The sequence below is a fragment of the Aphanomyces astaci genome (assembly GCF_000520075.1).
Source record: "Aphanomyces astaci strain APO3 unplaced genomic scaffold supercont1.41, whole genome shotgun sequence".
Taxonomy (NCBI): domain Eukaryota; phylum Oomycota; class Saprolegniomycetes; order Saprolegniales; family Verrucalvaceae; genus Aphanomyces; species Aphanomyces astaci.
In genome coordinates, this window is record NW_009798304.1 from 294,656 (window position 1) to 314,608 (window position 19,953).

The 19,953-nt window shown below is 54.5% G+C and overlaps 8 protein-coding genes across 17 annotated transcripts; 4 read left to right on the forward strand and 4 right to left on the reverse strand.

Moving 5' to 3' along the window:
- Nucleotides 1–351: 351 nt before the first annotated feature.
- On the forward strand, nt 352–1,303 carry H257_12550 (hypothetical protein; the record flags this gene model as incomplete). Its single annotated transcript, XM_009839794.1, has 1 exon — nt 352–1,303. A coding segment is annotated over one exon (893 nt), but the record flags the coding sequence as incomplete, so codon positions are not given.
- A 227-nt stretch (nt 1,304–1,530) lies between these two features.
- Nucleotides 1,531–7,078, reverse strand: H257_12551 (hypothetical protein). Of its 3 annotated transcripts, XM_009839795.1 has the most exons (10): nt 6,339–7,078; nt 6,069–6,284; nt 5,907–6,013; nt 5,774–5,858; nt 5,623–5,731; nt 5,239–5,573; nt 4,575–4,889; nt 4,439–4,513; nt 3,691–4,302; nt 1,531–3,629 (listed from the first exon to the last, which is right to left on the reverse strand). In XM_009839795.1, exons 1-10 carry the CDS (start codon nt 7,047–7,049, stop codon nt 1,626–1,628), a joined length of 4,569 nt encoding a protein of 1,522 aa, XP_009838097.1. In that variant the 5' UTR covers nt 7,050–7,078; the 3' UTR covers nt 1,531–1,625. The 3 variants fall into 3 exon arrangements, with proteins under 3 accessions (XP_009838097.1, XP_009838098.1, XP_009838099.1); XM_009839796.1 differs by having other exon boundaries at nt 5,907–6,284; XM_009839797.1 differs by lacking the exons at nt 6,069–6,284; nt 6,339–7,078 and having other exon boundaries at nt 5,239–5,731; nt 5,907–6,063.
- Nucleotides 7,079–7,093: 15 nt separating this feature from the next.
- H257_12552 (hypothetical protein) lies at nt 7,094–8,823 on the reverse strand. 5 transcript variants are annotated; one of them, XM_009839799.1, is made up of 5 exons: nt 8,394–8,823; nt 8,046–8,334; nt 7,893–7,985; nt 7,606–7,833; nt 7,094–7,549 (listed from the first exon to the last, which is right to left on the reverse strand). In XM_009839799.1, exons 1-5 carry the CDS (start codon nt 8,774–8,776, stop codon nt 7,244–7,246), a joined length of 1,299 nt encoding a protein of 432 aa, XP_009838101.1. In that variant the 5' UTR covers nt 8,777–8,823; the 3' UTR covers nt 7,094–7,243. The 5 variants fall into 5 exon arrangements, with proteins under 5 accessions (XP_009838101.1, XP_009838100.1, XP_009838102.1 ...); XM_009839798.1 differs by having other exon boundaries at nt 7,594–7,833; XM_009839800.1 differs by having other exon boundaries at nt 7,094–7,833.
- A 550-nt stretch (nt 8,824–9,373) lies between these two features.
- Nucleotides 9,374–11,009, forward strand: H257_12553 (hypothetical protein). The gene is made up of 5 exons (XM_009839803.1): nt 9,374–9,764; nt 9,813–10,101; nt 10,174–10,266; nt 10,317–10,535; nt 10,590–11,009. The coding sequence occupies exons 1-5, from the start codon at nt 9,385–9,387 to the stop codon at nt 10,881–10,883; spliced, it is 1,275 nt and encodes a 424-aa protein (XP_009838105.1). The 5' UTR covers nt 9,374–9,384; the 3' UTR covers nt 10,884–11,009.
- Nucleotides 11,010–11,018: 9 nt separating this feature from the next.
- On the reverse strand, nt 11,019–12,607 carry H257_12554. Of its 2 annotated transcripts, XM_009839804.1 has the most exons (5): nt 12,248–12,607; nt 11,903–12,191; nt 11,745–11,837; nt 11,460–11,693; nt 11,019–11,406 (listed from the first exon to the last, which is right to left on the reverse strand). In XM_009839804.1, exons 1-5 carry the CDS (start codon nt 12,544–12,546, stop codon nt 11,059–11,061), a joined length of 1,263 nt encoding a protein of 420 aa, XP_009838106.1. In that variant the 5' UTR covers nt 12,547–12,607; the 3' UTR covers nt 11,019–11,058. The 2 variants fall into 2 exon arrangements, with proteins under 2 accessions (XP_009838106.1, XP_009838107.1); XM_009839805.1 differs by having other exon boundaries at nt 11,903–12,607.
- A 541-nt stretch (nt 12,608–13,148) lies between these two features.
- Nucleotides 13,149–15,445, forward strand: H257_12555 (hypothetical protein). Its single transcript, XM_009839806.1, has one exon. The coding sequence runs from the start codon at nt 13,173–13,175 to the stop codon at nt 15,390–15,392; it is 2,220 nt and encodes a 739-aa protein (XP_009838108.1). The 5' UTR covers nt 13,149–13,172; the 3' UTR covers nt 15,393–15,445.
- Nucleotides 15,446–15,595: 150 nt separating this feature from the next.
- H257_12556 (hypothetical protein) lies at nt 15,596–17,369 on the forward strand. 3 transcript variants are annotated; one of them, XM_009839807.1, is made up of 5 exons: nt 15,596–15,700; nt 15,757–15,991; nt 16,049–17,009; nt 17,112–17,205; nt 17,264–17,369. In XM_009839807.1, exons 1-5 carry the CDS (start codon nt 15,664–15,666, stop codon nt 17,332–17,334), a joined length of 1,398 nt encoding a protein of 465 aa, XP_009838109.1. In that variant the 5' UTR covers nt 15,596–15,663; the 3' UTR covers nt 17,335–17,369. The 3 variants fall into 3 exon arrangements, with proteins under 3 accessions (XP_009838109.1, XP_009838111.1, XP_009838110.1); XM_009839809.1 differs by having other exon boundaries at nt 15,757–17,009; XM_009839808.1 differs by lacking the exons at nt 17,112–17,205; nt 17,264–17,369 and having other exon boundaries at nt 16,049–17,039.
- Nucleotides 17,367–19,913, reverse strand: H257_12557 (hypothetical protein). The gene is made up of 14 exons (XM_009839810.1): nt 19,669–19,913; nt 19,494–19,612; nt 19,221–19,445; nt 19,037–19,174; nt 18,892–18,985; nt 18,736–18,822; nt 18,428–18,687; nt 18,353–18,383; nt 18,199–18,305; nt 18,072–18,140; nt 17,888–18,016; nt 17,680–17,728; nt 17,575–17,631; nt 17,367–17,507 (listed from the first exon to the last, which is right to left on the reverse strand). Exons 1-14 carry the CDS (start codon nt 19,904–19,906, stop codon nt 17,434–17,436), a joined length of 1,677 nt encoding a protein of 558 aa, XP_009838112.1. The 5' UTR covers nt 19,907–19,913; the 3' UTR covers nt 17,367–17,433.
- Between the last annotated feature and the right edge of the window lie 40 nt (nt 19,914–19,953).

Sequence of the window (19,953 nt, forward strand, 5' to 3'; positions counted from 1 at the left end):
GCTTCTCACTTCACCGAATGATCTATCTTTTCTTCTTGTCGGGCAGCGGCAGGTAGGCCGTAGGCCGTGCCGCTCCCGGACGAGGCCTGTATACAATGACCTAGCATTATCCTAATTTACTCTCATCTATACTAATTAGGATATGACCTAATATTAATGGTGGATGACGTTGGGATGACGTTTGCATGACACATGATACTATCACGGATATTTGAAATCCATATAAATAATTCGAAGTACTACATGTATTAATAGTACTCCGGAGTACTACGGTAACGTTAACGATATTACTGTAATAGTGTTGGGTTTGCCCATTTTTTATGAATTCTTTAATTTGAGAATAAATGAAGAACATGCCAACGACACTTTCTTCGACCTACCTGATGGATCGCGGATCACATTTGAAAGCGGCCACCATGCAGAAGTTCACGGTTGCAGCCATCCAAATGGTGTCTCGGGCCACCCTATCTCCAAACATTGACACCGTACGACGCCTGGTGGGAGAAGCAGCGGCATCAGGTGCGTCTGTGGTTCTCCTGCCCGAGTATTGGGGTCTGCTCGGCCGCAAGGACACGGACAAGGTGGCATTGCGCGAACCCTTTCAGGACGTGTCCAGGCCCATGCAGCAGTGCATGCAGTCTCTGGCCAAAGAGCACAAGATTTGGCTCGTCGGGGGAACCATTCCGCTCGAAAGCCCCACGGACGCCACCAAGGTGTACAACACCACGCTTGTGTACAACCCCGCCGGCGACGTCGTCCACCGCTACGACAAGGTCCATCTCTTCGGGTACATTCCTGGCAATGGCCAACCGACGTACGACGAGGCCGCGACGAACTTTCGCGGCGATCCCGCGCAGCATGCGGTCGTAGACACACATCTCGGTCCCATTGGTCTGTCCGTGTGCTACGACCTCCGCTTCCCCGAATACTACCGCGCGTTGGGTCCGTGCTCGCTGGTGGTCGTTCCTGCCGCCTTCACCCACACGACCGGCAAGGCGCACTGGGAAATCCTCTTGAAGGCCCGCGCCATCGAGAACCAGTGCTACGTGCTGGCGGCGGCGCAGGGTGGTGTCCACGAGAATGGTCGGCACACGTGGGGCCAATCCATGCTCATCGATCCATGGGGCGTCATCGTCAGTCAACTTGGACAAGGCGAGGGGGTCGTTGTGGGGGACGTCGACCTCGCCCACCTCTCGACCATCCGCCAGCAACTCCCTGCCCTCCAACACAGATGCCTTCCCTAGGTTATCCTAGATCCCTTAATTGCTTTATAAAAAACTGTCTTGCTTTGATGCAACCAAAAGTCGTCTAGCTTTTCCTGCAATACTGTACCATCCTATTCACTCTACACTGCATGTAGGGTATAAATTAAATATATATCTGTCCAAATATGATGTATTTACGACAGGATTGATTTCGCCGTGGGCTGTCTGTCGACCATCTATCGATACGCCAAGCATGCCAAGCTGCCACGCCAGCTTCCATGTACATCGGCTCCCGTAAGTGTCCGTATAGCGTCGACTCGTAGATTCGGCCGTGAATGCATGCTATGATGCAACATTCGATATATTATCCACGTATACATGTTTGTTGTGCTTACTCCTTTCACGTTCCTACTCGTTCTCCTAGACTTCGAGTTGACACAACCACATCGTTGGCGTCGTCTCGTCCGCTTTTTCCTTCGCGGTGGCTTTGGCTTCGGCAATGATGGCCGCGTTGTTCTCGCGCTTCTGGCCGCGGACCGTGGACAATCGGCGCAGGTTGATGTTGGTCTTCTTGTTGGCTTCCATGATGGCTTCTTCAATCTCACGCATCCACTCGGCCTTCATGGACGCGGACTCGGCAATGACCGTGAATGTCTTGACGGGGTTCAGGATCTGGAACGCATGACGTACGAGCAGGCTGTCGGGGATGTCCGCGAGCCGCGTGAGGCGCAGGCGCAGCGACTGGTGGGCGTTAAAGTTGCCCGAGATGCTGCCCTTGTCGGCGTACAGCAGCTGGTCGTTAAAGAGGAAGAACCGATAGAGGCGGTGGCGGCCCGTGCGGCACTTCTTGGTCAAGTCGCCTTCTTTGATAAACTGCGTCGAGTCATGCAGGTACACATGCGATCGGTTGATTCGCTTGGTGACGCTCTTGAGGGTTTCAACTGTCTGGCGCTTCTGGATCGAATCCTTTAGCTTGTTGACGTACACGTGGATATCTCCAATGACGCCCCACGGGTCTGCGTCCGACGTCTTGTACCCTGTCAGCCACTCTAGCTGATGACAACCAGTCTGCTTGTCGTCCGTCGCCGCTGGTTCCGTAGCCGGCTCCTTCCCGAACGAGTCGGACGTTTGGAGCTTGGTGAGCTGGTTCGAGAACGCTTGGCGCTCCACGTGCATTTCCAAAAATACGCAGATCGAAATACAGTATCGCAGCATGTCGAGACACTGCAGCACCAAGCTCAAGTCGCTCTGGTTGTTGCTCAGGATGGTCGTGGAGAGCGCGAGGAAGTGAAACCACACGCGCTCAAAGAGGATCTTGACCAGGTCGGGGCTGATGCTTGCGTCGACACCGAAGAAGTTGAACGTAAACTTGGATCGCGCGAGGTCCTTCATCAAGTCCTCCGACTGTGTCACAGACTTGGACAGCCCCATGCGGAACTTTTCGCAGTCGGCAGTGTCTGCGTGGCTCCCATGTTCTTGCTTGTTGCTTGGCAACGTGTACGCGAGCCCCTTCAACTGGATCGGGTTGACCAAAATGTCGTCATAAATGTCCTCGAGGATCGCCTTGGGCACGTCGTTGCCGTTGTCAATCCCGCGGTTGTTCTTGACAAACTGGTCCTTGGACATCTTGTTCTTCTTCACTTGGGGGTTGTGCAGGTCCGTGTTAAGCATGATGATCGAATACGCCAAGATCATGATCGTGTCCGAGCTCGAAAACGACGTCGCGCCCGCCAAGTCCTCAAAGTAGCACTGCGCAAACGCCTCCACCATCCGCGCGATCTTTTGCGCTTCCCCCGGCAGTTTGAATCCGCCGTGGGTCAAGTAGTGCCGCAGCGCCTCCACCAACGTCATTCCCGTGAATGAAATCGCGCGCGCATACGTGAGTCGAATGTGCAGTTTGAACTCTTCGTCGCCTTCGCCCAAGTAGTCGCCAATGTCGCCTTCGTCAAAGAACGTGTGGTAGATGCGCAGGAACGACGTAATGTCCCGCGGAGACTCCTTGATCAGCCCCATGGCCACGAGGTACTCGAGCGCTTTCTTGAAGCTCTTGGTCTCGGCGATCTCCATCCCGCGTTTGAGCAGCTGCTGGCTCTTCTTTTGCACCTCGTTGCGCTCGCGAACGGTGCCGTAGATCGACCCGAGCTTTGAATTTACACTCGTCACGTCGTGATCGTCGGGGTGGGAAAGGAGACCTTCACTCGATGACGTGGCCGCCTGGTCGTACTGCAAGCCGCCGCTGGTGGTGGTGGTGCTGGTGCTGCTGCCCACGGGACTCGTGGGGCTGCTGCTAAACGCGTCGAGTTCCCACCCTCCCTTTTCCATCGACAGAATCCGCGTCCGGTCGTTGCGAAGAATCAAATGCGCATGCCCACTGGCGTCCATGAGACTCCTCAAAATGGCCAAGATAGTCGTCAGGGATTGCTCCTACAAGGCAACCACGCACGTGTGATTCTTCCGCATGTTGTACATCCAACAACACTCGTACCCCAATGTCCACGGCAGACGAACACGAGGCTTCGTCGTCGTCGGCGGCACTCGACGCACCGCCGCCATTCACGCAGCTCGTCTCGGCGATGCTGCACAACGCGGCGCAGAACTGCTCAAACACTTTCCACTGCTGGACAAACTGGCGGTCCATGTCAAAGTTGAGGAAGATCTCGACCACGTTGTGCGGGAGCTGGAACCACGGCCTGAGCTCATGGAGCACCAGCGACTGAAACGTCATGGCCGTCGGCCCCGGGCTCCGCAAGATGCGCAGAAACACGTTTTCAAACAGCAGCGCCAGCTCCACCTTCAAGTGGCGCCGGTATTGGTTCCACAGCGTCGTCACCAGACTCAGCGCGCCGCAAAGGACAGCCTCGGACCACATCACGCACGCCGAATTCACGACGCTGCACACGAACCGCCGGATCTGCTGCCCAAAGATCGGGTGGTCCTTGAACGTCGGCGGGCCGCTCAGCAGCGCCACGTCCAGCATGTGCAACGTGTTCTTGATGGACGCGCAGTCCTTCTCGTACGCTTGATCCACAGTCGAACAGTTGCGCTTGGTCGCGTACTTGCTCAAGGTCGCAATCAGCTGGTACGCATTGCACTCAGCCTACCCATACATGTTTAGAAAGTACTCATATATACTAGTATATATTTGTATTGACGTATATATGTATAACTCTATAGATATACCAGTACAACGTAAACATATATATATGTGAATGTGGAGAGTTTGGTCATCGCACCGTGGTTTGCAGCAATCCTTTAATACATTGCTGGATCTCGTGGCAAAACCCTGCAGAATAGATGGACGAATGGCCCTACTCCCCCCAGAGAGGTATCACAACATCAGTCTCAAACACATCTAGAAGTGCAGGGTACCTTGATGATGTTGAGTGCATTTTCGTTCATGCGCGCGATTTCCACGGCTGTCACGGCTTCGCTGGCCACGCCGTACACGATGTTCGCGAGGGGGCCATAGTTGTCTTGTCCGAAGGAGGGATTCGACGCAAACAGCTTGGCCAAGTTGGCTTGGGCCACATCCTTGTCCACGTCCACACGACGCATGACCGAGTGGATCAGGTCTTCCAGCGCCGCCCGCGCCACGCCGTCATCAAAATCATTCGCAAACAACAGCGCTTTTGTCACTTCGTGCAGAATCACCGACGAAAACTCGTGCGCGTACTGCTTGATCACCTATACAACAACCATGTCACGTCCAAATCCATCGCAACCGCCGCCAAGAATCAAGGTTGGTACCTACTACCTAGTGCCTAATACCTAGTACCTAATACACACTAGTACCTAATACATACTAATACATACTAGTACCTAATATCTAGTACCAAAGTACCCAATACCTAGTACATAATATATACTGTACTAGTACGTTGAAGTACATCCGTACCTACCCATACTACTGTAGTACCTAGTACCTAATATCTAGTTCCTAAGTACCCAATACCTAGTACTACGTAGTACATAATATATACTAGTACGTTGAAGTACATCCGTACTACACCCTTACTACAAATATCCTCGTTACCTTGGCCAAGAGCGACATGACAATCGGCACGCGGTCGCGCATGCCTTGCTGGCACGACGTGTTGATGGTCTCCACGAGCGCCGTGAGCAGGTACGCGTCGTTTCTCATCACGTGGCTCTTCATCACGTTCGAGTCGAGGATTGTCTCGAGCCTAGCGATGGCCTGCACGGCGATCGTGCCCTGTCGCATGTGGCACGACACCAAAAGCGGGTACACAAACTTGATCAAAAGGGACAAGTCGTCGTCGCTGCAAGAGTCTTGCTTGGACAGCAGCGTCGGATGACGAGGACTTGTGGGGTCGTCGTCCAGAGAAGTCTCGACCGATTGGCGTTCGTCTACATATCGCAATGTCATCACACATCATCATCTCAACATGCCATGTACCGTCGACAAAGGTGGCGGCGTTGTGGCGGGTGCTGCCCTTTTGCGACGTCTGCGGCTTGGCCAGCGTGGCATGCCACCACAATGGCTTCAAGTACTCGACCAACCCAATCTACCACCATGATATAAACAAAACACCACCGAATACACGTACGTGTTTGCGGTAGCAAATGGACACTTCCATGTTGGTGTGGACGTCGACGGAGTGACCGTTTGGCGTCTTGTCGATCTTCATGTACCTACGCTGAAATGTGAGTCCCGTTGGTCAAGACATGGAGGCAACGTACCCGTACGGGACCTTGTCACCTTTCTTGGGAAACACCACCGCGATGTCCGTGATCGACGACGACGCCGACCGCTTGTAGCACATGTACAGCTTCTCGCCACTCACGCCCTACATGTCGTTTGGTTTCCTATGGAAGTCAACCGTCTAAAGCGGCCCCGTGTACCGAGTTCAAGTTGGCCGCGACGCCGCGGCGTTGGACAAACTCGTAATTCGGTGGCGGACACTCCCCCCGCTCGGGGTAGATCAAGATGATGTCGCTGATGGGGGGGCGCTTGTAGCCATACGAAGACGGAATCTCTCGCTTTTGGCACAGGTACACGAACTGGCCTCGCCGCCCGCGGTTCAGGTCGGCTTTGATGCCACTGGGAGACTTTTCAATCTACCAAGACATTAGAAAGACCGACATGGAGGGCTAGCTCGACGGCGGTGGAACCTTTTCAAAGTCCTCGGGGGTGACGTCGCCGCTGAAGACGACGACGAGGTCCGTGATGGGGAGCGGCGTCGGCGGCGCGTCGTCATCGTCGGCATTCCCGTCCTCGTCGCTGTCTTTGGTTTTGAGAAACGTCGACTTCCACTGATGGTAGTTGGACTTCATCTTTTGCGCCATGGGGCTTTTCAACAGCGACACCGTTGTCCCTCCGCCAAGGATCACACTGCTTTCTTCGGACGCTTGGACGGCATTGGCGATCGCAGACGACGTCGCCGGCATGCAATGGAGCTGCTTGAGGAGCGGCGACGCGGTGTCCGTGCTCGGTTGGAGCGTCTGGAGGTAGATGTCGCGCAAGTGTTGAAACGCCGACGGGTCCGCATCGGTCTCCTTCAACAGGACGCGAATGTGTTCGGCGAATGGTTCCTCGACGGGACTCGTGGGGACGAGCATGTGCACTTCGCAGTTCACGGGAGCAAAACGCGTCGGCGATGGCGGGCCAGACGACAGATGGGACGACGATGTGCGCTCCAGGGGGTGGGTATTGCTCGACGTGGGGGACGCAACCGAGAAGGACGACGTGGAGCGGTCGTGTCCACCGTCCGTCGTCGCAACATGCAGCCGATCCAGCATGCGCTCGGACATTGTCAAGTTAAATTTGGACCTGCCCTGTAACAGCCACGTCAAAGTCGGAGAACAAACAACGATGGGGATCATGTAACTGCCGACAATGATAATACAATGAGACTATTTTATCTTGACTGGGATGGAGTATAGAGCGTCACGAAACTATTTTATTCCAAACTGTAACGGCTATTTTTCCCACCCTGCAATCTTTTTTCGCCAAGGCGAAGGCAACCATCTATTACGTACTACAGCGTCGCCGTCGCCATTGAGGGCACTACATGTATCTACAGGTCCTCCGACCCCAAGGACGCCAGGAGCGCCGCCACGTCATCCACGGACATTTCATGGTCCGGCTTGCGAAGCATCGCGGCATGTGCGTCGCTGATGCTTTCTGCAGAAGTATCGAGGAACTGCTGCATATTGCTGGATTGGTCCTTCAGTCTGTCGCCGTACTGGTCCCGATGTTGCGCCGCCCAGTGTTGGTATCGCACCACTTGTTCGGGGGTTAATATTGCATGGATCGAATCGGCATGCGTTTGCATCGCGGCTGTCTGCGCCGCCATGCTCTTTTGCAGCTGCTGAACGTTGGCCTAATACCCACATCATCATACATCCACCTTCAAACATGTCCAACTCTTCCTCGCACCAACGACGCAGCGATGCGCCGACGCTCGTTCTTGGTCTGCGCACTGTCCTGGTTGGCTCGGTAATGACCCTTGATCTTCTCTTCCTGATCGTACGACATGGCGATGTCCGCTGACAGCGACGCCCACAGTCCATCCTTTTTGCCGCCTACTTCCTTGCGCTCGGACACGTCCCCCGCCTTCTTGCCGGACGCGGGCGTCTGCGCCGTGCGCGCGTAAAACGCATCGTCCTAAGGATATAAGACATGTCATCGAGGTCGTCGGGGTGAGGAGGAGAGTCGGTCGAGACCTGCAAACTCATCCACAGCAGGAAGCATGTGTAGGGCGGCAAGAGCAGCCCGTCGAGTTGGTTGAAATGGTACTTGATCAGAGCTTGCCGTTCCTATGCACGGGTGGCATCATACACATGGAGGCGCCCGTGCACCTGCATTTAGTGACATACCTCCGAGTTGGGTCCGTATCGGTCCTTGAGCAATTGCGCCACCTGCTGCAGCTCGTCGTCGACGTCCGGCGGCAGGGGCGCGTTCGGCGGGAAAGGCGCGAGTTTCTCGTACAAGGACGTGACAAGCTGCGCCTTGACGGTCGTGATCGTCTTGTCGGCAGTGTCCAAGTGCTCCATGCGCGCCACGTCGATGTCTTCGGTCAACTGCGCGACCTTTTCTTCCAGCAGTTCCAAGTACTGCTTCTTGCGGCGCCGACTGTCCCGCGCGGAAATCCGATTCCGTTCCAGTCTAACATTCGGTAATTTGGTGAATGAAGGATCGATGTATAGTTCATTCATCATGTAGACCGTTTGCGGCGCTTTTCGTCCTCCGTGTCGAAGTCGTTGTCGCCGCCAAAGCGAGGCGAGTGAGGCCCGTCGCCACCGTCTGATGAAGCCGCACTCCCGCGATCCACAGACGACCCCCTTCGGTTGTATGATATCGCAGGACTTTCGTTCTTGGGCGTCCCAGACGATGGCATGTGGTTGAACGAAAAATCAATCGGCGTCGCCTTGGGCATGGCTAAGCCGAGGGACGTCGACACATGACGGAGCGATGCATCTTCGTACGGGCCTTTCGTGGACCCACCCGCGTTCTCCAGGAAGTATGTTGCCAGATCTCCGTCCTGAAGTCGCTGCGAAAACGAGGTCGAGCCATCCATTCCGTCAACGTGATTATTCATGTCGGTCATGTCTGCCGCGAAAGTTCATGCAATTCTGTAGGGACTCGATTGCAACCCCTAAACAAGAATCATTGATCATATTGCTTTCGAGTGAAATTTCGTTGGAATTTAAATCGATTTGATTGGCTACTTCAGTTGAGCTCAAAATAATTAACTAATCAAAACCTTCTCAATGAAATTCAACCAATCAGATCGATTGTGGATCGGTTTGGCCCAAATTTGTATCAAATCGACAATGTATTTCAACTTCCTATTATTATCGAAGGGCGTATATTTAAGGTATTCGAATATCCCTATTTATATGGGTGGTATAACCTCCATACACAAATCAAGTCAATCATCCAAAGTAACTTTACCTGTACATTGTCCAGTTGAAACCACACAAACGTACCTGTGAAGTGCAATCATATAGGTGCATGACGGGCTCTTCTGAAGCATGAATCTCCCTGTGGAATGGTGCGTACTACCGGTACTGTACCGGTAGTAGTGTCCACCTTGGACATGCGAAACTACTGTAACATCCAGACAACAGGACTTTTTGTCTGCCTCTCTACGGTATCCGGAACCCTTCCGGATGACGATGTCTCGTTCATTTTTCGTGCATTTGTGTTGTCGAGATGGCCGCTGCCGCCATCAACTTGGAAGAGATCGACGAGGCGATCAACTTTTGCCCCGAAGACGATGACCTATTGGACTACTTCTTGTCCGGACCGGGAGGGGCGGATGGGCTTCTTGATGAGCTCACATTAGGTGCCCCCAACGAAGCATTGGACGTCATCCCGACCGAGTTGTCGTCAGACCCCATTCCACACGACGACTATGGGTTCATTGTCTCACTGCCGCAATCCAGTGCCCCACATCCATCACAGAGTCATTCGCGTCACATTTCTGTGGATACTGCAAGCACAACGTCCTCGGTAGAATTCGACGCCCCAGACTCCCCGTCCAACTTGGCCGAGAACGACCACGACACGGAAGAAGAGAAGCGACGCAAACGGTAGGATTGTTTCCATCTTCACGGGTATATTAATGTCATGTCCAACAGACTCGAGCGCAATCGCATCTCCGCCCGCGAAAGTCGAGCCCGTAAGAAGCAGTACTTGGAACTCCTCAAGAAGAAAGTCGCGCAACTCACAGAAGACATCGGGTCGGCGCGCGGCCGGCACTTGGAGTCGGCAGATCGTACCCTATCGAGCCTCAAAGCTCAGCTCGTGTCGTCGCTGTACGACAAGATCGCGCACTTGAGTCCACATATGCCGGTCGATCCTTCCGTGCTGGACACCCTTCGCCGCGGCACCCAGCTGCTGCCGCTGCGCTTCGGTCCCAATTCCAACGTACGCCCTATACCTCGTACTTGAATAATCCATCGTCGAGCTAATACATGTATCGGTGCTGCCATGCTGTAGGAACGTCGGGCAGTGGTGACCTACCGCTTCAAGCAACTGGACAGCCTGCTCTTGCCGCCGTACACACGCTTTTTGTTATGGATGAGCAACCAGGTACAGCACACACACCCCACGTTGGTCAAGCATGTTCATAGGCCTTGTAGGATGATCGTTTCTACACAAAATCGACGTCGCCGCCCGCTCCTGCCAAAAAGCCCGACGAGCCGCGCAAGGACTCTGTGGCCAAGAAGGAGGGGCTATGGGCGGCGCTGTCAACTGAGCTCGGGCTCACGTATGAGCAAGAAGAGAAGATCAAGGGCCACTACCGGGCCAGCGACTCGCACACGGCCCAGTTGGAGCGCCGAAAGATCGCCACGGCCGTGGTACATCCCCCACCACGTTCAATGTGAACAAAATGTCACCATGTGTGGTGGTAGAACTACTTGCATCTACTCAAGCACAACATGGCCGAGCGCGCCCACGCCGTGCAGTCCCATGCCGACAAGATCCAGGGCATGCTTACCCCCGACCAAACCGTCCGGTTCCACAAGTGGGCCCTGGACCACCGAGCCAACCACACGGCGACTCTGAACGCCCGACGCGTCGCCCCAGCGCCGCACTTGTCGCCCGACATGAGCTCCATCTTGCAAACGACCGATGTGACCGCGCACGACGTGACGGCGATGCTGGCCGCCATGACCAACCCAGAACACGGCGCCGCTCGTCCGTGAGGGGGGCAGCAGCCGCAGTCGTTTACCACACCTCGCGATGCCAGAAGTCGACAATGTGTACACTTAATAAATAGATGAACCGTCGTGCGTTTTGACGAGATCAAGCCGAGTAACATTTGAAGAACCAACGTCAACTAGTATGACATACTATGTAGTAGTCCACTGGAAGTAATCATTATCGCGTGGAATCACTAGTCGACGGAACCGACGCCGCGCCTTCCTCCGAGGCTGACGGCTTCTTGGACAGCGTGGCCAGCAGCGAGGTCACATCCTCGACAGTCAAATCCCGATCCTGTTTGTGCAATATCGTGCTGATCTTGGCGCTTGGGTCCATCGCAGATGACGGCGCGAACTGTAGCCCGCGTTCCTTGAGCACGTCCGCATGGCCTGCTCGGTGCTGCATGGCCCACTGCTGGAACCGGATGGTCTGGTCGGGGGTCAAGATGCCCTGCATCGTGTCAGCGTACGTCTGCACGGCGTGGGCGCGCTCCAGCATGTTGGCTTTGAGCTGGTGCAGATACGTCTACCGCGACAGTATGCTCGTCAATCGTTGCTATGTACGAAGAATGTACGTACCACGGCCATGGCGATCTTTCGGCGCTCCAATTTGGCCGTCTTGGAGTCGCTGGCCCGGTAGTGGCCCTTGATCTTCTCTTCTTGCTCATACGTGAGCCCGAGCTCGGTTGACAGCGCCGCCCACAGCCCGTCCTTGTTGGCCACAGAGTCCTTGCGGTCGCTTTCCTTTGGTTTCGTGGACTTGCTTCCTCCTGGCGTAGGTGGGGCGCTCGTTTTGGTGTAAAATACCTCGTCCTAGGTTCCATCAGACAAACACTTGACGAAGAAGCTCCCGTTCGACCGTACTTGAATGCTCATCCAGAGCAAGAAGCGTGTGTATGGCGGCAGTAGCAAGCTGTCTAGCTGCGTAAAGTGGTAGTTGACCACAGCTTGCCTCTCCTACGACATGCACATGCTCGTCAAGGAAGGGAGATAGATGCCAGCATGCCAGATGGACAGCAGACCTTGGCATTCGGCCCAAACCGAGTTTGAATCGAATAAACTCCCTCGCGAAGTTCGTCCTCCAGGGGCGACGGGAGCGGTGCGCTCGGAGGGTGATTGTCCAGGAGTTTGTTTAATGACGTCACCAACTGGTTCTTGAGCGCATTGATCGTGCTATCGGCAGAGTCGAGATGCTCCTCGCGCGCTTCGTCGATCTCGTCCGTCAGCTGGGCCACCTTGCCCTCTAGCAGTTCCAGGTACTGTTTCTTGCGCCGACGGCTTTGCCGAGCAGATTCGCGATTGCGCTCGAGTCTACTATAGATGATGGGAACATGGACAAGCATGGTCGGTCGTAGCAGCGTACACACCGCTTGCGACGACGACCTTCGTCTGTGCCTTGTTCGTTGTCACCGCCGGTCGGGGACTCTGGACCATCTAGTTCTGACGACGCATTGCTCGCTGTCTCGATGGATCGCTTGTTACCAGCAACGGACAAGTCATGAGTCGACTCGACCCCGCCAGCACGTGGGGTCGCTCGTTTCGAGACGACATCACGCAAGAGTGGCACGTCTGTCTCGGCGGCGCAAAAGTAAGACAGTATGTCCTCGTCTTCAGGGAGTAAGTTGAGCTCGTCCACCGAAGCCACATGATCCAATTCTGCCGCCATGTCCACGTAGAAGACTGCGTCGGCGGTAATACGACGGCGTTGGAGCAGTGGTACAGTTGACAAGAGTCAAGGAGGAATTGACGCAGCACGCGGAGATCGACAAGGATATAAGCATCTTTGCTTTATTATTATGGGTTCGTCGTACGATGTGTAATTACTATAGTATCAAAATATCAACTTGTGTACAATATAAAATTTCTTCCATCCGACTTTGTTTGCCTGACGTAGATACCGAAGGTGAAAATACCAAGGTAATACCGGAAGTGTCAGATTGCTTCACGCGTTGAAACTATTACTTCATCAACTCACTCCCGAACCAAACTACCGGTATGCTTAGTACTAGTATTGTATACTATGTACTATTTGTTGTTCATCGGCACCATGAAATACAAAACGCGAATATAATTCCATAATTCAATACAATCTTGAATCAATTATTCAATTCGAATATTTAAATAAATTCTTCACAAATTTAATTCCATGGTGCAAAGGTACGACAAATACGGTAGTACTGTACTTAAGATATTTCTAATATTATTGATAGAATGATGGTCGAATTCTTCTTCCGGATGTGAATTATCCGGGCATCCATTGTTTGCGGTCGACTACACACCGCATATTCAACGATGGCGTCCAAACCGCTGATTGAGCTCGAAGATGGCTGGCAGAAGATCAAGCTGAAGGCCGTGGACGTGCTGCTTGAGATCCTGAACAAAGGATTCGACAAGGTGACGACATGTCCCTTCCCTCCATCGCAGTACATGCCGATTTACACGGTGTGCTACGATATGTGCACCCAACGCACGCCGTACAACTGGTCGGCGCAACTGTACACCCGCCACGGCGAAACGTTTGAGGTGTACTTGCAACAGAACGTGCTTCCAGCGCTACAGAACCAGCATGACGAGTTCTTGTTGAACGAACTGCACCATCGATGGCAAAACCACAAGCTCATGAACAAGTGGATGGCCAAGTTCTTCATGTACTTGGACCGGTACTACGTCAAGCACAACTCGTTGCCGACGTTGGTGAATTCAGGCTTGAACGCGTTCAAACTCGTGGCGTTCTCAGCGATCAAGAAGGACGTGGTGGACGCGATGTTGGAGCTGATAGAAAAGGAGCGCGAAGGGGAAATCGTCGACACGACGTTGTTGCGCAACTGCATCGAAGTGTTTGAGACGATGGGGATGGGGTCGCTGGACGTGTACACGTCGGACTTTGAGGAGCCGTTCATCAAGCGCAGCACGGCGTACTACGCGACCAAGTCGCAGGCGTGGCTTGAGGTGGACTCGACGCCCGCGTACATGAGCAAGACCGAGGAGAGTCTCAAGAACGAGTCGAGCCGCGTGGCGCGGTACATGCATTCGACCACGGAGGCCAAGTTGCTTCGCGCGCTCGAGATTGAGTTGCTGGAGAAGCACCAGAAGCAACTGCTCGAGCGCGAGAACTCGGGGTGCATTGCGTTGCTCCAAAACGACAAGTCCGAGGACCTGTCCCGCATGTATCGTCTCTTCTCGCGGGTGCCCGAAGGGCTGGCTCCGATCGCGGTGCTCGTGCGCCGTCACATCGAGGCGGTAGGCAACCAGATCGTGGACCTGCGCACCCAGGCCATCGTAAGCGACAACATCAAGGACCCGTCCGCCGACCCCGCGTTCATCAAGGAGATCCTAGCCCTCCACGACAAGTACGTGAAGGTGGTGCAGGACCAGTTTGGCGGCAACTCGCTGTTCCAGAAGGCGCTCAAGGAAGCTTTCGTCGAGTTTGTCAATAAGGACGTGGGCAAAGACTGCTCGGCCAAGCTCATGAGCACATTTTGCGACCGCATTCTGAAAAGCGGCGGCGAAAAGCTGAGCGACGTCCAAGTGGAGGAGTACCTGGAGAAGGTCGTGCACGTGTTCTCGTACCTGACGGACAAGGACTTGTTTGCCGAGATTTACCGCAACCAACTGGCGAAACGACTGCTCAACCAGCGGTCGAGCTCGGACGATGCTGAGATTTGCATGATTTCCAAGCTCAAGCTGCGCTGCGGCGCCCAGTTTACGGGCAAGATGGAGGGCATGCTGAACGACTTGGCCATCGGCGGCGACCACCAGGCCGAGTTTGACGTGTTCCAGAAGAGCCACAACCACGGTGCGATCGAGTTTGGCGTCCAAGTTCTCACCACAGGCCACTGGCCGTCGTACCAGCCTCTGCAAGTCCACCTCCCCCCTCGCATGGTCAAGTGCATGTCGCTGTTCAAGACGTACTACGACTCGAAGACGAGCCACCGCCGCCTCCAGTGGGTCCACTCGCTCGGGAACGCCACTGTCCGCGCCACGTACGCCAATAAAAAGTGGTACGACCTCCAAGTAACCACGTTGCAGGCCGTGGCGCTGGAGCTGTTCAACACGGACGCATCGCTCACATTTGACCAGCTGCAGGAAAGCCTGAATGTGTCACCAGACGTAGTCAAGCGCATTCTGCACTCGCTCTCGTGCGGCAAGTTCAAAGTGGTGAAAAAGACCCCCGAGAACAAGAGCATCGCGACAACAGACACGTTCCAGGCCAACGCCGCGTTTGCGTCGCCCGTGCGCAAGCTGCGCATCCCGATGGCGTCTCTGGAAGAGAGCCACAACCCCAAACACGTAGAGGAAGACCGGAGCATTGCGATTGAAGCCGCGATCGTACGCATCATGAAGGCACGCAAGACACTGAACCACCAGCAGTTGATCTCGGAAGTGCTCAGCCAACTGTCGTTCTTCACCCCCAACCCCAAGCTCATCAAGCGCCGCATTGAAGCGCTCATCGACCGAGAGTACTTGGAGCGCGACCCTGATTCCACGACCACGTACCGATACTTGGCGTAGTAACCTCGGGATGGACAATGAATAATATACCAAGTAGTACTACGTGGTGAGGTATTTGGGTTGTTGCACCGTGGTGGGATATGTGGATTATGGTTCAAAGCGTGTTTAAAACACCTCGAAAACGCACCAATCCACATCGAGTTTGCACCAAGCTAAGCCAATGAGATGCGACGAAATCGGCCATGATACCTCGTGGTTGGCACATAATTGGTCAGGAGGCACTGTTCCCGTCGCAAGTTCCACCGCGCTTTCTTCTACCTCGGTGATCATCATGGCTGGCGTGAAGACATCACAATCAGCTTCTAAAGGTACCGTAGACGAACATGGATCATCCCATCGTCTCACAGCAGGATGGTTTGTGCAGTCGAACTGGCGCTGAATGACCAGTTGTTCGGAGGCAAGGGCAAAGGATTCGCCGCATTGAAGCGACCACTCCTTAACCTGGACAATGCTGTCCAGCGTCAAGCTGCGTGGATAGATGAAGATGATGAAGATGTGACAGTCGACTTGGAGAACACGTCGCGCCTGCGCAAGTTGCGCAAGACAGGAGAGGAAACCCACGTGCAGGGTGATGTGTTCCAACAGCGTCTCAAGAAACAGTGCGTCATCCTGCTGCCGCCATGACCTACCACTCGTTCACCCTCCTGACCTCGTAGATTCGAATCCGGTCGGTCAGCTGCCTCCTGGGCCGACATCGATGCGATCGACGCTAAGAAACGCGCTGGTCGCCGCGCCGACCTGAGTGACGGCGAATCCGACGACGAAGAATTCGATCTGTTTGCCACGTCGGGGGCGTTGATGGAGCGGTCGCACGACGTGCTTCTCCCAGGGACGCTGGAAGTAGGTCGCGTGAAGGACGCCAACCAGCACGGCCAGTCGAATGCGGTCGTGCAGTCGGTGCAGTTCCACCCGAACGGCCAGCTGCTGCTCACTGCCGGGTTAGACAAGGCGCTGCGTCTGTTTCAGATCGACGGGAGCACCAACAGCAAGATCGAGAGCATCTTCCTCAAGGACATGCCCATCTCATGCGCCAAGTTCACAGCGGACGGCAAGCGCATCATCATGTCTGGCCCGCGGACGTACATCCACTCTTACGACATGGAGGCGGGCACGGTCCAGCGCATCCCCCGCGTGGGCAGTCGCAAGGAGCGCAAGTGGGACTCGTTCGCGGTCTCCCGCAGCCACGCGGCGTTCCTCGGTAAGGACGGCATCGTCGCGCTCTTGTCTGCGACATCGTTCGAGTGGATGGGTAACCTCAAGATGAACGGCGACGTGCGGTCCGCGTCCTTCTGCGACGACGACAACTATCTCCTCACGACCGGCAGCGACGGCGACGTGTACAAGTGGGACCTGCGCACCCGGCGCTGCGTCTACCGCGTGAACGACGAAGGCAGTCTCGGCAGCGGCGCCATCGCCGCCAAGGGCAAATACGTGGCAGTTGGAGCGGACTCGGGGGTCGTCAATGTGTACAACCACGAAACGCTCACGGGGGAAACGACGCCCAAGCCGTTGAAAGCGTTCTTGAACCTCACCACGTCCATCGACCAGCTCGTATTCAACCCGGACGCCCAGATCCTAGCCATGGCGTCCAAGGAAACCAAGGACGCATTGAAGTTGGTACGTTGATTCATAACCAATCATATTTTGGAGGGGAAACAACGAGAAGGATCAGGGTTGATTTTATATGGGGGGTGTATGTATGTTATGCATTATGTGTAGGTGCACTTGCCGTCCATGACAGTGTTTGCCAACTGGCCCACAGCCAAGTCGCCGCTGCACTACGTCACGAGTATGGACTTTAGTCCGACCGGAGGTGCGGTACCTATTTTGAAATGTTTATTATGAGGTACTTATGGGGCACGATGTTGTAGGGTACTTTGCATGTGGGAACGCCCGAGGCCGCGTGCTCCTGTATCGATTGAATCATTACGCGTCAACTTAAAAACTAAATGCGATCACACAACCCACTGTCGTACACTTTATAATCGTGTGTTTCTTGGTTAAGGCTACTACTACGTTGAGGACGAACGTAGCTAGGTAGCTACCCGTGCTGAACGAGTCGGTGCGCTTTGCGAAGGATGGCATTCACGCCGTCGCCTCTGTGTCGAGCCAAGTCTATCCATATGGCGATATGTCGTATGACGTAGGTTGTTGTCACCATAGGGTTGGTTTTCGTATGTACCTCGGTGGTGCAGCTTTGAGTTGACGTCGTCGATGGCGCGGTCAATGGTTGCGAGCACTAAAACGCGACGAGTGTTGTGCCTGTACTGTACATCCATAGTCGTACCTCCTCCGACGGCGACCTTGTCGTCGTGTCGCTTCGGTCGTTGCCGAATCTGGGCATCGCGCATGACACTGGTAACTAAGTGGACTTTCAAACGTACTTTGTGGATGGCGTTGGCTCCGACGGCGACCTTGTCGTCGTGTCGCTTCGGTCGTTGCCGAATCTGGGCATCGCGCATGACACTGGTAACTAAGTGGACTTTCAAACGTACTTTGTGGATGGCGTTGGGTCGGGACGCTTGGCAGTCGGCCATCACGTCCATGTCGTTGTGCGACGTGAGCGGGTGGTTGAGTTGGTACCGCAATGACGTCATGGCCGTCTTGAGCTTGTGCTGTTGCACCTACACCATCCAAATTACATATCAAGAACAACCTGCATCATGCAAGAGGACACACGTCGGTGGTTGGCGCCAGTGATCGTGCCAGAAAGTACGACGGCACATCGTTCTCCATGTGTCGTCGGTCCTAACCAAGTGCAAAGTCATCATGTATTCCATCAACCATACTTGTACGAATGATGTACCTTGACGTGTGGGAACTTATCCTGCCTGGCCACCAGCGCACTGGTGCTACATTCAAGTCTAAGGCCGGTCAAGAATGTCGAGTCCGGGCCGGGGGGGGTCGACACATCTATCGACCAACCATGGGACAATAGGTAGACAAGAAGGAGTACATACCAGAAGGTTTGGCATCTGACAGGTCCTTTTTCTAACAGGGTCACTGAAGAACGAGGTTGATGGGAACCAACCAACCTCGAGGCGTGGAAAGATGGTCGTGTGTTGGTGGTCTTGCGGAAGTGGTGAAAACAGCATGCGTTGGGCTCTGGCTTTGAACTCGAACGACGTCGGCAGCGCCGCCTGCGCCACCCGTGCGATCTGGACGTTCTTGTATGTGGACTTCTTCTTCTTGGTCGCAGGGTACGCCACGACGATGTTGAGCTCCACCTCTCGAACAATGTCGATGTGCACGTCCGTCATGTCTGGCACGGGGTTGTACAAGAGTTTGGTCTTGTCTAGATACAAACCATATCGTTATATAGCTGTTTAAAACGAGACCGAACCTTGAGTCTGCACTGCAGCGTGGGCGAGGGGGTTCCCGTAGAGCACCAATTGCTGCAGCGACCGCATCTTGACCAGCGGCAAAATGTCTGCATCATGCAAGCACACACGTGAGGGGCCACAATCGTTGAAATGTTCTGATTGCCATTTCATTGTACCGCATTCCCGACTGATCTTGTTGTGCGCGAGGTTGAGGTACGCGAGGGTAACAAATCCGCAGTTGCTTTGCTTATCGTGGAGGGCGAGGGCGCTCTAGATATATGGCCGTCATGGCGGCACATGAAGAATGAAATGACGACCCACCTCTGGGAATTCCACGATTTTGTTGTGGCTTAAGTTGAGGTTTCTCAGCCGAGGGGCGACAGCCAAGAGTGTAAACACCCCCATGCCTTGAATGTTGTTGCGCTCTAACGACAATGTTTCCAGGCGGCTAAAGCGATCCTAGCCATATATCAAATGAGGCCAAGCAATGACGAGCCATGGATACCATGATGGGGGGCAACGTTGCGATGGCATTGTTGGATAAATATAGTTCTCGTAGCTTGGGCAGCTTGGCCAGTTCTTCGACGTCGGGGCTCGTGAGGCAGTTGAACGACAGGTTGAGCCACTCGAGGGCGTCAAAACCAGTCAAATTTGTGATCTTATGCACTGCGTTGCACTGGAAGTCGAGTTCTTTCAGAGCTGGCAGCGTCCCCAGGGGCTCGAACGGTGACTGGGGCACAACATGATCATGATCCCATCACGCTATATCAGTGCGTACTTGGTTGTCGCTCATGTCCAGGAACACGAGGTTGCTAAAGAACAGCAAATCGTCCACGACCACGGACCGAATGTTGAGGCCATTCACGTCAGCTCTGGTGGCTTCTTCGGGGAACTCCACTACGCCCAAAGTGGTCGAATGCATGACGTGCTTGTCGCTACATGTACGTACGTACCTCGACATGTGTCCAGCAAGAGAAATCCGTCCAACGCCACTGCTTTGGCGACGTCGTCTGGGTGATGGGCGTTGTTTACTTGGTTCTCGGGGTCCATCACCGTCTTGCCGACTTGTGGAAACAACACCGTTCGGTCGTCCCCACGAAGGAGCTTAGCTTCGGGTGCGATGGCGCCTTTCCTGCCAGGTGAATCGCTCCTCCCGTCGTCTACCTGTGATGTGACCCTTGGCGTCCGCATAGGCCGCGCACGTTAAACTATGTCGAAACGGCACGACACGCTTATCA

What these genes read in the sequence shown, in the direction of transcription:
- H257_12551 (XM_009839795.1), bottom strand. Translation starts at nt 7,049, where the DNA reads ATGATCCCCATCGTTGTTTGTTCTCCGACTTTGACGTGGCTGTTACAG. An exon ending in ATGCACTCAACATCATCAAG is followed by an intron (nt 4,514 to 4,574) that starts GTACCCTGCACT and finishes TGGGGGGAGTAG; the next exon opens with GGCCATTCGTCCATCTATTC. An exon ending in AAGGATTGCTGCAAACCACG is followed by an intron (nt 4,303 to 4,438) that starts GTGCGATGACCA and finishes ATGTATGGGTAG; the next exon opens with GCTGAGTGCAATGCGTACCA.
- H257_12552 (XM_009839798.1), bottom strand. Translation starts at nt 8,776, where the DNA reads ATGACCGACATGAATAATCACGTTGACGGAATGGATGGCTCGACCTCG. An exon ending in TGCTGTGGATGAGTTTGCAG is followed by an intron (nt 7,834 to 7,892) that starts GTCTCGACCGAC and finishes TTATATCCTTAG; the next exon opens with GACGATGCGTTTTACGCGCG. An exon ending in CGTCGTTGGTGCGAGGAAGA is followed by an intron (nt 7,550 to 7,593) that starts GTTGGACATGTT and finishes TGTGGGTATTAG; the next exon opens with GCCAACGTTCAGCAGCTGCA.
- H257_12553 (XM_009839803.1), top strand. Translation starts at nt 9,385, where the DNA reads ATGGCCGCTGCCGCCATCAACTTGGAAGAGATCGACGAGGCGATCAAC. An exon ending in GCTTCGGTCCCAATTCCAAC is followed by an intron (nt 10,102 to 10,173) that starts GTACGCCCTATA and finishes GCCATGCTGTAG; the next exon opens with GAACGTCGGGCAGTGGTGAC. An exon ending in TGTTATGGATGAGCAACCAG is followed by an intron (nt 10,267 to 10,316) that starts GTACAGCACACA and finishes TAGGCCTTGTAG; the next exon opens with GATGATCGTTTCTACACAAA.
- H257_12554 (XM_009839804.1), bottom strand. Translation starts at nt 12,546, where the DNA reads ATGGCGGCAGAATTGGATCATGTGGCTTCGGTGGACGAGCTCAACTTA. An exon ending in TGCTCTGGATGAGCATTCAA is followed by an intron (nt 11,694 to 11,744) that starts GTACGGTCGAAC and finishes GATGGAACCTAG; the next exon opens with GACGAGGTATTTTACACCAA. An exon ending in GAAAGATCGCCATGGCCGTG is followed by an intron (nt 11,407 to 11,459) that starts GTACGTACATTC and finishes CTGTCGCGGTAG; the next exon opens with ACGTATCTGCACCAGCTCAA.
- H257_12555 (XM_009839806.1), top strand. Translation starts at nt 13,173, where the DNA reads ATGGCGTCCAAACCGCTGATTGAGCTCGAAGATGGCTGGCAGAAGATC.
- H257_12556 (XM_009839807.1), top strand. Translation starts at nt 15,664, where the DNA reads ATGGCTGGCGTGAAGACATCACAATCAGCTTCTAAAG. An exon ending in ATCACAATCAGCTTCTAAAG is followed by an intron (nt 15,701 to 15,756) that starts GTACCGTAGACG and finishes TGGTTTGTGCAG; the next exon opens with TCGAACTGGCGCTGAATGAC. An exon ending in CCAAGGACGCATTGAAGTTG is followed by an intron (nt 17,010 to 17,111) that starts GTACGTTGATTC and finishes CATTATGTGTAG; the next exon opens with GTGCACTTGCCGTCCATGAC.
- H257_12557 (XM_009839810.1), bottom strand. Translation starts at nt 19,906, where the DNA reads ATGCGGACGCCAAGGGTCACATCACAGGTAGACGACGGGAGGAGCGAT. An exon ending in TGGACATGAGCGACAACCAA is followed by an intron (nt 19,446 to 19,493) that starts GTACGCACTGAT and finishes GTTGTGCCCCAG; the next exon opens with TCACCGTTCGAGCCCCTGGG. An exon ending in CAACGTTGCCCCCCATCATG is followed by an intron (nt 19,175 to 19,220) that starts GTATCCATGGCT and finishes ATATATGGCTAG; the next exon opens with GATCGCTTTAGCCGCCTGGA.